The sequence below is a fragment of the Podarcis erhardii genome (genome assembly GCF_964252035.2).
Source record: "Podarcis erhardii genome assembly, chromosome: 7".
NCBI classification, from domain to species: domain Eukaryota; kingdom Metazoa; phylum Chordata; class Lepidosauria; order Squamata; family Lacertidae; genus Podarcis; species Podarcis erhardii.
The window spans coordinates 90,137,599-90,150,720 of record NC_138511.1 but is presented as its reverse complement, the minus strand read 5'-3'; the positions used below and the strand labels follow the sequence as shown (position 1 = coordinate 90,150,720).

Below are 13,122 nucleotides of genomic sequence, written 5' to 3'. Positions count from 1 at the left end.
ATTCTGTTGGGAGCTGACCAGAGTGGCTGGGGAAACCCAGCCAGATGGGTGGGGTATAAATAATAAACTACTATTATTATTATTATTATTATTATTATTATTAGGAGTGTCACACTTCAAGATGGCAAGGCCCAGCCCTAGAATCATAGCTGTCAACTTACAGATTTGAAAATAAGGGACCAGCAGCCTCGAAAATAAGGGATCAGCAACCAAAATAAGGGATCAACAATTACTTTGATAAAATACATATTTTGTTGCGTGCAAATGGCTTTAGATACCTATTAGGTCTATAAATTACCATACAGCATATATTCAACACACAAAAAACAGCAACAATTTGTTGTTGACAAAGGACAGCTGGACATAGAAAGGGCCCCATTACATTCAGTAGCTTATTTAAGGGACATCATCCATAAGGGACAGCAGCGGGACATGGCGCTGGGATAAGGGACTGTCCCGCCAAATAAGGGACGCTTGACAGCTATGCCTAGAATGCACCAGGCTGGGCTGCTCACAGCTCCCTCTCTTCTACGCTCCTGTGCACCCAGCTTGGCTTGTGTTAAAACCAGCCAATTGCTCTGGGGAGATGCTCCAAATCTTCCAACCGATTTACCCAGCATTGAGTCATTGACCCGAAGCAATGGCTCCAAGTTACAAGAAGGGAGATTCCGTCTAAACATCAGGAAGAACTTTCTGTGAGTAAGAGCAGTTTGACAGGAGAACGGACTCCCTTGGAAGCTGCTGGACTCTCCTTCCATGGAGGTTTTTAAGCAGAGGTTGGATGACCCTCTGTCATGGATGCTTGAGTTGAGATTCCTGCATTGCAGGGGGTTGGACTAGATGTCCCTCGGGGTCCCTTCCTACAATTCTAGGATTGAGAAGCTGTGTGGCTCTCAAACTTTTTGGGATCCCTGCCCCTGCAGTTCCGTAAACTCATCCCCAGTGCCCTCTACTCTGTTCAGAATAGCGCTTTGCAAGACCCACTAAGGAAGATAGTGACACAATAAAATTCAAGCCAGGAACAATGAATTGCCTGTTTAATCAAAATCCAATTAAAACTACAGTGGTGCCTCGCAAGACGAAATTAATCCGTTCCGTGAGGCTCTTCGTATAGCGGTTTTTTCATCTTGCGAAGCAAGCCCATTGACAGCTTAGCGGATTAGCGCTATTAGCGGTTTAGCGGCTTTTAGCGGATCAGCTGATAAGCGGCTTAGGAAAAGGGGGGGGGAAGGGGGAAAAACCCGCAGGAACTCGCAATACATTTCGTCTTGCGAAGCAAGCCCATAGGGAAATTCGTTTTGCGAAGCGCCTCCAAAACGGAAAACCCTTTCGTCTAGCGGGTTTTCCGTCTTGCGAGGCGTTCGTCTTGCGGGGCACCACTGTATTTGGTTTAATTAATTCACCCAACGGGTGAACTTGGTCCCGTGATACCAGCTTTTCAAAGTCTGAGAGTTGTTTACACCTTCAGCAACCCCCCGCCTCTCCTAGGGCCCCCTGGGGAATACCACCCCCTCTTCTGCAGAGGGAGCTGCCACTCACTTTGTGAACCCCTGAGCTCTCCTGGGCATGGCCAGCGATGCCCTCAAGGTAACGGTGCTGGCTTCTTCAATAGGCCCTGTTTTCCAGGAAGCTTGCATTTTACGCTAATCAGCATAAATGCACACATTACCCGGATGGCTCTAGTGACAAGCCACCTCTTCAGCATTTTGCAAGACGGCCACAAACAAGCAGGAAATCCGGCCGCTTGGCCTGGGCTAGACGACACCCACCTGTACCAGAGGCTCTCCGTGTCACCGGGCATGTTGAAGCGGAAGCGGTAGTTGGAGAAGTTGCTGAAAGAGGAAGCGAGGGAGAAAGTCACGGGGGGGAAAGGGACGTCTCAGCCGCTGCCCTTCATTTTGAAGTTTATATGTAATAATAATAATAATAAATTTATTATTTATACCCCCCCATCTGTCAGCATACTCCTGTGCTCAGGGATCTGTGCCGGTTGCCAATTTGATAGTGGGTTGCTATTTGTACATAAAGCCCTGAGCAACTTGGCACCATTTTACCTGTGAGGTTGCTTTGAACGGTGGAATTGGCACCATTACTGGTGCCACATAATAGTGGCATTTGTCTGTCTTGGAAGACAGTGGAGGAGTGAATCTTTGGGGGGAGAGGTCAAGCTGTTGGGACAGTTGCAGCTGAGACCAATATGGGAGAGACATGTTTTGCTGCAGCTGGGGCAGATGAAGGCGTCTGCAGATGCACCAGGGCGTTTCTTCTCTCTGCCCTCCTCCCAGTGGTCATTCCTCTTCTGGTCACTGCTGTTGGAGGCACAACCTGACCGTCTGTCTCCAGGCACAGTGGTCGCCTACAAGGGATTCCCACACAGCGGGATTGACGCTGCCAGTCTTCGTGTCATGTTGGCAGACATGCTCGTACCTACGGGACCGCCTCTCCCGGTATGCCCCACGGAGGACCTTAAGGTCCATAAATAGCAACACCCTAGAGGTCCCGGGCCCTAAGGAAGTCAAATTAGCCTCAACCAGAGCCAGGGCCTTTTCAGTGATGGCTCCGGCCTGGTGGAATGCTCTGTCTCATGAGACCAGGACCCTGCGGGATCTGATTTCTTTCTGCAGGGCCTGTAAGACAGAGTTGTTCCGCCTGGCTTTTGGCTTGGAATCAACTTGATCCCCTTTTTCCTTTCTCCTTCTGTGATAGAACTCCTATTTGGGGACTTCCCTGGCTTTTTTCTGGTCCACGTAGGACCAGTCTGGATAGTTGGCCTTGGTGAAGACTTGACGTTTTCATCCCCCAAAGGTTTTTGATTTGAGTTTCTACTGAAATGAGGCTGCATTTTAATGTAGTACTTTAATCTAGTTTTTAAGCTGTATTTTAATCAATTGTTTTTATACCTGGTGTTAGCCGCCCTGAGCCCGGTCTTGGCTGGGGGGGGCGGGGTATAAATAAATTTTATTATTATTATTATTATCTTTGTAGCTCAAAGTTGGTCTGATGCCGGAAGCCAACTCCCCAAAGAGCACATCTTTGGGGATCCTGCCATCTTTGATTCTGTGGACATGGCCAAGCCAGCGTAGATGTCACTGAGGCAGGAGTGCAGACATGCTTGCTGGGAATGTGGGCTTGAGGAAGCACATCTTTGTTTGAGACTCTGTCCTGCCAATGTGATGCCCAAAATCTTCCGGATGCACCTGTTCCACACCTGTAAGAACTCAATCGCCCTCCCTACTGACATCTGGGATGTGCCTTCAATGTACAGTGGTACCTCGGGTTAGATACGCTTCTGGTTACATACGCTTCAGGTTACAGGCTCCGCTAACCCAGAAATAGTGCTTCAGGTTAAGAACTTTGCTTCAGGATGAGAACAGAAATCATGTGGCGGCAGAGGGAGGCCCCATTAGCTAAAGTGATGCTTCAGGTTAAGAACAGTTTTAGATTAAGAACGGACCTCCGGAACGAATTAAGTACTTAACTTGAGGTACCACTGTACTCTTTTAAGCGCCTGCTGAACCAGTTTATTCTCAGTTAGCCGGTTTCTACTCACTATTTTTCTTCGTGATTCCCAGGGCAAGTCATGTACGGCACTAAGGCGGCCACAGGCTCAATCTTCCTCATGAAGGCATCTCCAACGTAGGCATTGTTCTGCAAGACAGGGAAAAGCAAGCTTGGGGTGAGGGGAAGGGTCTGGCTCCCCAAAGCTCAGGCAGAGCCCCCCACAAGGATTCTACAGCAACGCTCCACACCCCTGTATGTTTCCATGAAGTTTCCAGCATGTCACAACAGTCCAGTCTAGACAGAACTGAGGTCGGATGTTGACACGCCAACGTAAGCCCCGTCATGCAAAACAGGGAAGCCAAAAGCAAGATGAAAGAACTTGTGCAAATCTGCTTCACGTGGAGTTGCCTTGGCAGAGGATTTTGACTTCTCGTAAGCTCAGAGGAGCACACGGACTTTGGCATCGGCCACGCTGATGTGGTTACTCCCAGGCGCCGGCGTGAGGGCAGCCATCCCAGCAGTAAGAAGCAGAACTCGCTCTATCAGCTCTGTGGGGACAGGCCAGCTCTGCCATTACACAACAACTGCTTAAGAATCGATGGCTGGGTTTTGTTTTTTCCTCTCCCCTCCCCATCCCTTTCCCCTTGCATGTCATATTATTATTATTACAGTGGTGCCTCGCAAGACGAAAAGAATCCGTTCCGCGAGTCTCTTCCTCTAGCAGTTTTTTCGTCTTGCGAAGCAAGCCCATTGACGGCTTAGTGGATTAGCGCTATTAGCAGCTTTTAGCGGCTTAGCGGATAAGCGGCTTAGAAAAAGGGGGGGAAGGGAAAAAACCCCGCAGGAACTCGCAAGACATTTTCGTCTTTCGAAGCAAGCCCATAGGAAATTCGTTTTGCGAAGCGCCTCCAAAACGGAAAACTCTTTCGTCTAGCGAGTTTTCCGTCTTGCGAGGCATTCGTCTTGCGGGGCACCACTGTATTAGCGGCAAAGTGGCAATTAGCGGCTTAGAAAAAGGGGGGGAGCGAAAAAAGTCGGAAAAACTCGCAAGACATTTTCATCTTGCAAAGCAAGCCCATAGGGAAATTCGTCTTGCGAATCACCTCCAAAACGGAAAACCCTTTCGTCTAGCGGGTTTTCCGTCTTGCGAGGCATTCGTCTTGCGGGGCGCCACTGTACTTGCTTTATTGTTGTAAGCCTGTGGACGGGGAATGTCTTGTTTTGGTGGTACATGAGCCACGCTGGGAGCCTTTTTGACCCGGATTCAACTGCTCTAAGTAAATAACATTTTTTAAACCACCCATTTCCAATCCCAAAGGTAGCAAGTCCTCTTTAGCTGTGATTCCTGCATTGCAAGGGAGGTGGGGGGTGAACTAGAGGGCCCTTTGGATCCCTCCCAATTCTACAGTTACGTAGTTCTTACCGTGTCCAAGTTGTAGGCGAAATCCCCTGTGGAGGGAAACCAGATTGGAGTCAAACAGGGTAAGGGCTATTTGCAGGGGACAAAAGGGGACTTCTTTATTTTTAAGAAGTACAAATGCTGGTCTTCTCCTCCAAATCAGGAAGGGGGTCATAGAGAGAGCTGGCTTCGCACACCCCCCCCCCCCAAGATAAATCCTCAGACGGGATTAGTCCCTCTCTGATCGTACCTACGTGCAGCACCACATCAAACAAGCCCATCTCGGCCTCCTGCTGCAGTCGAGGCAAGGACTGGGGGTTCTCCAGGCCCATGTCCCCAAAGATGGCGAAGCGGGGGCTCCAGTCGGTGCCGTTCAGCAAGGCCCAGAAACCATAGGACCTGCTCCAGCCCTGTTCACTTCCACAGCGGTAGGCTGCAAAGGAGGACAGGAGAGATCAGCTCGGAAGCTCCCAGGATAATTTTCCAGGTGGGATATACATGCTGTGAAGGAATGGGTTTCTGTGCAGTCAGTCTGAAACGGGACCCAAAATCCCCATTTTCCTTCTCCAAAGGAGCATTTCTAAAATGCATTAACTTGAGCTCTTGAGCCAATGTATAAACAGAAACCCAGCTGTATAAGCAAGTGCTCAAAACCCTTTCCTTTATCAGTCCGTGACGGCAATGGATGGCCTTGCCAGTTCCGAGTGGAGCAGGGATGACACATCTGGGTCTTATCTTACATCCTGACCACAATGACGCACAGACCTTACCAGGTCTGACAAGAGACGCGGGAACGGCGCCAGGAGTGCTCTTAGAGTTGGTGACCTTCTTCTTGCCCCAAGATAAGAGTATAGGAAGAGGAACAGGAACAACCTTTTATAGTCAAGAGTACCTGAACAGGAACAACTGTTTATGGTCATGGATGTCAACTTACGTGTATAAGCTGACGTGGTTGGATTCCTGGGGAAGGGGGGAGAGGGTGCCTGGAGGATATATATACTGCATGGAATCTCTCATTTCTTTGGACTTGCTGTGAACTGACCACACAAGTGCCTTTTGCTATCCGGAGAGCAGAATAAACTCTTTCTCTGAATCAACCTCGGTGTCATTTGACTTCCTTTCTCCCTCCCGGGAGCAACGCAGACCCCACCAGTCGGTAAAGTCTAATAAGGCTATAGCTGCGTTTGAAAGCTCGTTCATTTCCTGCGCCCAAACGAAATGTGCCCATTGGTGATGTGGGAGACAGCAGCACTCCCTTCCCACCCCGCCTGCGAGCAACCCGAGCTGACCTTGGACACCCTTCGCCAACCTGGTGCCCTGGGTTGATGGGAGTCATAGTCCAGAACATCTGCAGGGCACCGGGTTGACAAAGGCTGGCCCAATGATGGACTTTTGGGAGCTAGCTGACCTGACCGGAAGAGACCGCGACCAGAAGGAGGAAGAGCACCAAGAGGAATGGAAGAAATTTAAAGACTATTTAACTAAATACGTTAAGATAACTTAAATAGAAAAATTTGTAACAGATTGGCCTAGGATTTAATTATGTCCAATGCATAATGTTATGGATAGAAGTCAAAATGAAAAGAAAGATAGATGTTAATTGAACAAGTAAATCTCATATGAAAATAGTGTTGGAAAACTGCTACAATGAGCTATATGGAAACTCAGCTAGGGGGATTTGAGGAAGTCACCCAACAAGGATAACAAAAGTGGGATTATAACAGGATAAATGTTTGTTTGTCTGCTTGTTTTTTGATATTGTAATGTTTTTCTTGTTTGTTGTTATGTTTGTTATAATTTTGGAAAATCAGTATTAAAAAAAAATTTTTTTTGGGGGGGGGGAGACAAAGGCTGGCCCAGGATATCTCCGTGCCCAATGCTGGGCATCCAGATGGCTCTCACCTTCTAAGCAGTTTTGAAATACTTTTCAGGCCTCCGCCCCCTCGGTTCCACAAACTCACCCCCGGCACCCCCTACCCTGTCGTTCTTGGCATTTGTCTGTCTGGAGAGACAATGGAGTGCGCCTCAGGGGGTGAAGTCAAACTGCTGCACTACCAGCACCAAAGTGACCCCCCCCCAAGACACAAGCCTGGGCCATGTGTCTGGAGGTCCTGGGCTGCCCAGACAACAAGACCCCGCTCTTAGCCTCACTGATGTGGTCCAAAGGAAGGCAGAACAAGAGATCCGGCAACAACTTGACTGCAGGAATTGCTGGAAGGAGGCGTACAAGGCACCATCCAACCATCTTAGGGACTCCAATCCAGATTCATGTAAGGTTTGCTCCTTAGCAGGGCTTTTTTCCGAGCCAGAACTCACCAGGACTCAGTTCTGGCACATTTCAGGTGGATGCCATTGCCGTTCTAAGAGAACAGGGGAGGCACTTGTGGTGAGTACCTTTTTTCCCTTGCAAAACAGCACTGCTCTTTGGCCTTTTCTTCTCCCAAAGATGTTCTGCAAGGCAGCAGAGACTTAGGGTCCTTCTCCTAGATGGGCTGCCTTTAAACAGAGGACTGCCCTTTCCAAAGCAAGTCCCACAGCCACCCTAAGCTAGAGAAGGTCCACGTCCACTTTTGCCTTATTCACAACCACCCTGTGAGGCAGGTGAGGCATAAAGTCTACCCTAGAGCATAGCTGTCAACTGTCCCTTATTTGGCGGGAAACTCCCTTATCCCAGCGCCGTGTCCCGCTGCTGTCCCTTATTGATGATGTCCCTTAAATTTCCCGGGTTTCAAAGGAAGCAGCTCCTCTCCCTCCCTCCCTCCCTCCCTGCCAGCCAGGGAGGAGGGAGGCTCCAGCTGTGTTGCTTGGCTGCGTTGCTCACCCAATAAGGAGTCTAAGAACGACGGGGGGGTGGAGCTTGCATGCCTTGTGCCGATCAAATCGGCCGCGTTGCCTGGGGACTCGCCTTTGCTCAGCGCTTCCCAGCGGAGAGGTGAGGGTGGTTTTCCTTGCTGCTGTATCCCTTTGCTGGGTTTCTGCGCTGTGGGAACCACCGCTTGAGGCTTCGTTGGGCTGCTGGCTGGGCTTTCTGCCTTTGGCTTGGAGGGGCTCAGAAGTTGAACATACCTGTATTCGGAAAATCCCTTATTTTGGCTGCTGATCCCTTATTTCCAAGGTTGCTGGTCCCTTATTTTCAAATCTGTAAGTTGACAGCTATGCCCTAGAGCTTTGTCACAAAGCAGAGATTTGAACTTGGATCTCCTTTTCCTACTGCTCCACTGTACTGACCATCTCTCACAGTAACAGACCACCGAGGCCTAATCCCTGCCTCCGCCGTGGCTCTTTCTGGGATCAGACCATGCTTGCTTGAGCTCAATCAACAGAGAGGTAGCTAGGGTCAAGGCTTGGTGGGTCTCTCTCTCTCTCTCTCTGGCGGCACTCGCCAAACATTTCCAGAACGCCGGCATGCCTTACCATAGCGCTGTCCTGGCACAAGACCCTGGAGGGTGACCCTGTGGATGAACATGGTGTGCCTGAGCTTCCCGCCATCCACGAACCGCGTGGCGTCTCCTCTGGCCGAGCGAGTGAAGGCCTCTCCCGGATCGGGGCCAAACTCCACGATGGATTCTGCCGGGCCAAAGGTGGTCCAGGTGACCATCATCGTGGTGGGGTCTCCTGCGGGGAAGGGACAGGGCAGCTGTGTTAAGAACATCAGAACTAGATGCCTTTTCCAAAGAAGGAAACAGGATCAGCACAAGAACCCTTTCCCACTTCCAGTGCTTCCAGCAACAGGATCACCACTGCCAGTGAAGGCACAGCCTAGCTATCATGACTAACAGCCATCAAAAACACTGTAAAATTATTGAATGTTAAAATGATGTTGGAATGAAAAGAAGTGGTCTTAGCAATAAGGTTAAAAGGAATATGTAAAAAGGGATTGATATTAGATGAAAATACGAATTCATAATATTTGAAGACAAAGAATTAAGAGAAAATAGAGAGGGTATGGATTTGCTGAATTGGAATACAAAAGAGGGAGGTGTGAGGAAGTCATGAAAATAAGTAAATGAACTGTAAAATATTGAAAGAGGGATTTGTTTTTTAATTGTTTTTGTTTCTTTAGTGTTTGTATTTTTTGTGTTTTCTTTTTACTATTTTTGTAAATTTTTTGTGTGGAAACTTTAATAAATATTACTTTAAAAACAAAAAAACAAAAACCCTCTTCTCCATGATAAGCTACAGCACAGTTACAAAGACGCCTGACGCAGACCCCAGCCCTGAATTATCTTATGCGTAAATATCTTTGAGATGGTGGTTGAGAAAGTGATTAATAAATCAAAAGTTGCTATTATTATTATCTGATGAAATGTGAAAGCTCATACCAATAACAAACTTAGTTGGTCTCTAAGGTGCTACTAGGGACACGGGTGGCGCTGTGGGTTAAACCACAGAGCCGAGGACTTGTTGATCAGAAGGTCGGCGGTTCAAATCCCCGTGACGGGGTGATCTCCCGTTGTTCGGTCCCTGCTCCTGCCAATCTAGCAGGTCAAAAGCACAAAGTGCAAGTAGATAAATAGGTACCGCTCCAGCGGGAAGGTAAACGGCATTTCTGTGCGCTGCTCTGGTTCGCCAGAAGCGGCTTAGTCATGCTGGCCACATGACCCGGAAGCTGTACGCCGGATCCCTCGGCCAGTAAAGTGAGATGAGCGCCGCAACCCCAGAGTCATCCACGACTGGACCTAATGGTCAGGGGTCCCTTTACCTTTACCTTTAAGGTGCTACTGGAAGGATTTGTTTTGTTTTGTTTTGACTACAGCGGACCAACACGGCTACCTACCTGTAACTATTATTATTATTATTATTATTATTATTATTATTATTATTATTAATACAATGATACCTTGGATTAAGAACTTAATTCGTTCTGGAGGTCCATTCTTAACCTGAAACTGTTCTTAACCTGAGGTACCACTTTAGCTAATGGGGCCTCCCACTGCTGCCACGCCACCACAGTGCGATTTCTGTTCTCATCCTGAAGCAAAGTTCTTAATCCGAGGTACTATTTCTGGGTTAGCGGAGTCTGTAACCAGAAGCATCTGTAACCCGAGGTATACCACTGTATTATTATTATTATTATTATTATTATTATTATGCCTTTATCCAAAGATCCCAGGGCAGTGTACAACACTAAGAACATAATTTATGGAGCTTAATAACAAAAACACAACACACAGCATAATAATAAAATAACCATAATAATTGTTAAGCCGCTGAGAATGGCTGCTGGCACTGCAAACCACTGTCAGATCTGTCTCGCAGATGTAGATGTAGAGGGAGGTTCAGCCGCTGCCTTCATTATATACCTTTAACCGCCAGGGAACGAAGTTCCTCTTCAACCAGGCCTTGGGCCTACTGGCATCCTATAACCTGTTAAATGTTAGTTGTGGGAGGTTATTGGTTTGTTTTCTTCTCGTTCTTGTTTTTATTATGCATTTTGTGTTTTTATCTTGTATTTTTAAGCTGTCAACTGCCCTGAGATCTATGGATGAAAGGCCATGCGAAGATGAAGATGATGATGAAGAAGACCTAGCTTATTTTATTTACAGGTAGGGAGCCGTGTTGGTCTGCCGTAGTCGAAACAAAACAAAAAATTCCTTCCAGTAGCACCTTAGAGACCAACTAAGTTTGTTCTTGGTATGAGCTTTCGTGTGCATGCACACTTCTTCAGATACACTGAAACAGAAGTCACCAGACCCTTCTATATAGTGAGAAGGTGGGGAGGGGTATTACTCAGAAGGGTGGTGGGAATGGGTGATTGGCAGATAGCTGTGATGAGCCTGTTGACGACTCTTAACGACTGCAATCTCCCAGGACATTCTATACAAGATCTCAAAGTAGCTGTCTTATTACAAAAGAATTTCAGAAATAGACTGGAAAGAGAAGTTGCTGAAAATAATAATAATAATAATAATAATAATAATAATAATAATAATAATAATAATACTTTATTTATACCCCGCCCTCCCCAACCAAGACCGGGCTCAGGGCGGATAACAGCCAATAATAAAAACAACTTATTGCAACTTATTACCAAACTTAAAACCATGGAGAGACCTGGTGTGAATAGAGACATCGGATTCTTATCTCATTATACATAGTAAAGCTGCTTTAGCCATCTCTCCCCTTGCTTTTCCTGTAAGACCAATTGCAGTCGTTAAAAGTCAACAGGTTTACCACACCTATCTGCCAATCCCCCATTCCCACCACCCTTCTGAGTAATACCCCTCCCCACCCTCTCACTATATATAAGGGTCTGCTGACTTCTGTTTCAGTGTATCTGAAGACGTGTGAATGCACACGAAAGCTCATACAAATAACAAACTTAGCTGGTCTCTAAAGTGCTACCGGAAGGATTTTAATTTTTTTTTTAGAAGAAGAAGAGTTTGGATTTGATATCCCGCCTTTCACTCCCTTTAAGGAGTCTCCAAGCGGCTAACATTCTCCTTTCCCTTCCTCCCCCACAACAAACCCTCTGTGAGGTGAGTGGGGCTGAGAGACTTCAGAGAAGTGGGACTGGCCCAAGGTCACCCAGCAGCTGCATGTGGAGGAGTGGAGACTCGAACCCGGTTCCCCAGATTACGAGACTACCGCTCTTAACCACTACACCACGCTGGCTCTCTTTTTAGCTTATTTTATGTTTGCAAGTTCTTTTAAATTGTTTATAATATTGTTTTTAATACTGTGACCTGTCCTGGGACGTTGGGTAATAAATATATTAATCCTCCAATATCATCAAATAGGTAGAGACTGAAGACACGCAAAAACCCCTTAGCCGTAAAACTCACCTGGATAGGACAGGTGCACCTGCTCAGGCTGGGTGTAGCTGAACCCTTCGCACTGCAGGTGAGGGAGCCACAGGCAGAGGAAGCCAAACAGCCTCCCCAGTCGACTCATGTTGCACACCCCCAACAAGATCTCCTCTCCGCTGAAATCCTTCGGAGGAGAACTCAGACCAGCTGCAAACCCTGGCAGGGTCTCTGCAAGCCGGTCTGCTAAGTCACGGGGCTATTATAATGTCCTCCGTTGCAAACTGCTGATGCTGCTTTGAACTCAGGAACCCGAGGCTGGGGAAGCAAGAAATTCAGAGAGAGTCCAGGGTTATTGCAGGGCAACCGAGGCCAGCGGACAACAAGAGCCGGACGAGCCGCAAAGACAAAACGCAGGCGCCCAGCGTGGGTGCTGATCCTTGGAAGAAAGGGACGCTTTATGGTAGCTCTACTGTCTGTGGAAGGGACGCGGGTGGCGCTGTGGGTTAAACCACAGAGCCTAGGACTTGCCGATCAGAAGGTCGGCGGTTCGAATCCCCGCGACGGGGTGAGCTCCCGTTGCTCGGTCCCAGCTCCTGCCAACCTAGCAGTTCAAAAGCACATCAAAGTGCAAGTAGATAAATAGGTACCACTCTGGCGGGAAGGTAAACGGCGTTTCCGTGCTCTGCTCTGGTTTGCCAGAAGCGGCTTAGTCCTGCTGGCCACATGACCTGGAAGCTGTACGCCAGCTCCCTCGGCCAATAAAGCGAGATGAGCGCCATGACCCCAGAGTCGGCCACGACTGGACCTAATGGTCAGGGGTCCCTTTACCTTTACTGTCTGTGGAATCTCATGGCGCAACGAGTCAGTGCGCTGGTTGTTCACCAGAAGGCTGCTGGTTCGAACTCACCCAGGGACAGCTGCGGGCAGGATCCCTGCACTGCAGGGGGTTGGACTGGAGGACCCTCAGGGGTCCCTTACAACTCTACGATTCTACGAAATCTGCCTGCCCAACCCAAACAGAAAACCACTTAAAGGCTCTCTGCTGTGGAATTAATTCTCCCATGGCATCTCAGCAACAGGTATAATGTGAACCGCTCCTCCTGAGGCAGGAACACAACAGAAATGCCCAGCTTGAGAGGAGGGTGCCCATTATGTCTCTGTATGTATCAGGGATCCGAGATGATTGGTCAGTGCACACCGAAACACTGACTCATAAAGATAGCACAGGGTGGGGTTTTGGGTTATTAAGGGAGAGTCCAAATTTAAATCAGGGGGAAATCCAACAATTGGGAAAAGCCAATCTAGGCTGAGGGTGCCATTAAAGTCAATGCAGCGCCTAGAAAATGTTTACCAGCCAGATAATGACTGGGAGGAGACCAGGTGACCCATTTCCTGTAAGTCAGATCATCACAGAATGCCTTCCTGGTTTCTCCTTGTTATCTCTCCAGCTGTGGGGGTTTTTAATTATTATTT

At 48.0% G+C, this 13,122-nt stretch overlaps 1 protein-coding gene across 1 annotated transcript in view; it reads right to left on the bottom strand.

Annotated features, from left to right (window-relative positions):
- Positions 1 to 11,964, bottom strand: part of ACP7 (acid phosphatase 7, tartrate resistant (putative)) — a 30,582-nt gene extending 18,618 nt beyond the window's left edge. Inside the window, exons 1-6 of the mRNA XM_081869260.1 lie at positions 11,686 to 11,964; positions 8,315 to 8,515; positions 5,151 to 5,333; positions 4,925 to 4,950; positions 3,551 to 3,648; positions 1,770 to 1,832 (exon numbers count right to left, since the gene is read on the bottom strand). Of these exons, the coding sequence (XP_081725386.1) occupies positions 1,770 to 1,832; positions 3,551 to 3,648; positions 4,925 to 4,950; positions 5,151 to 5,333; positions 8,315 to 8,515; positions 11,686 to 11,794 (680 nt within the window). The 5' untranslated portion in view covers positions 11,795 to 11,964. The remainder of the gene's footprint in view (positions 1 to 1,769; positions 1,833 to 3,550; positions 3,649 to 4,924; positions 4,951 to 5,150; positions 5,334 to 8,314; positions 8,516 to 11,685) is intronic.
- Positions 11,965 to 13,122: the final 1,158 nt, after the last annotated feature.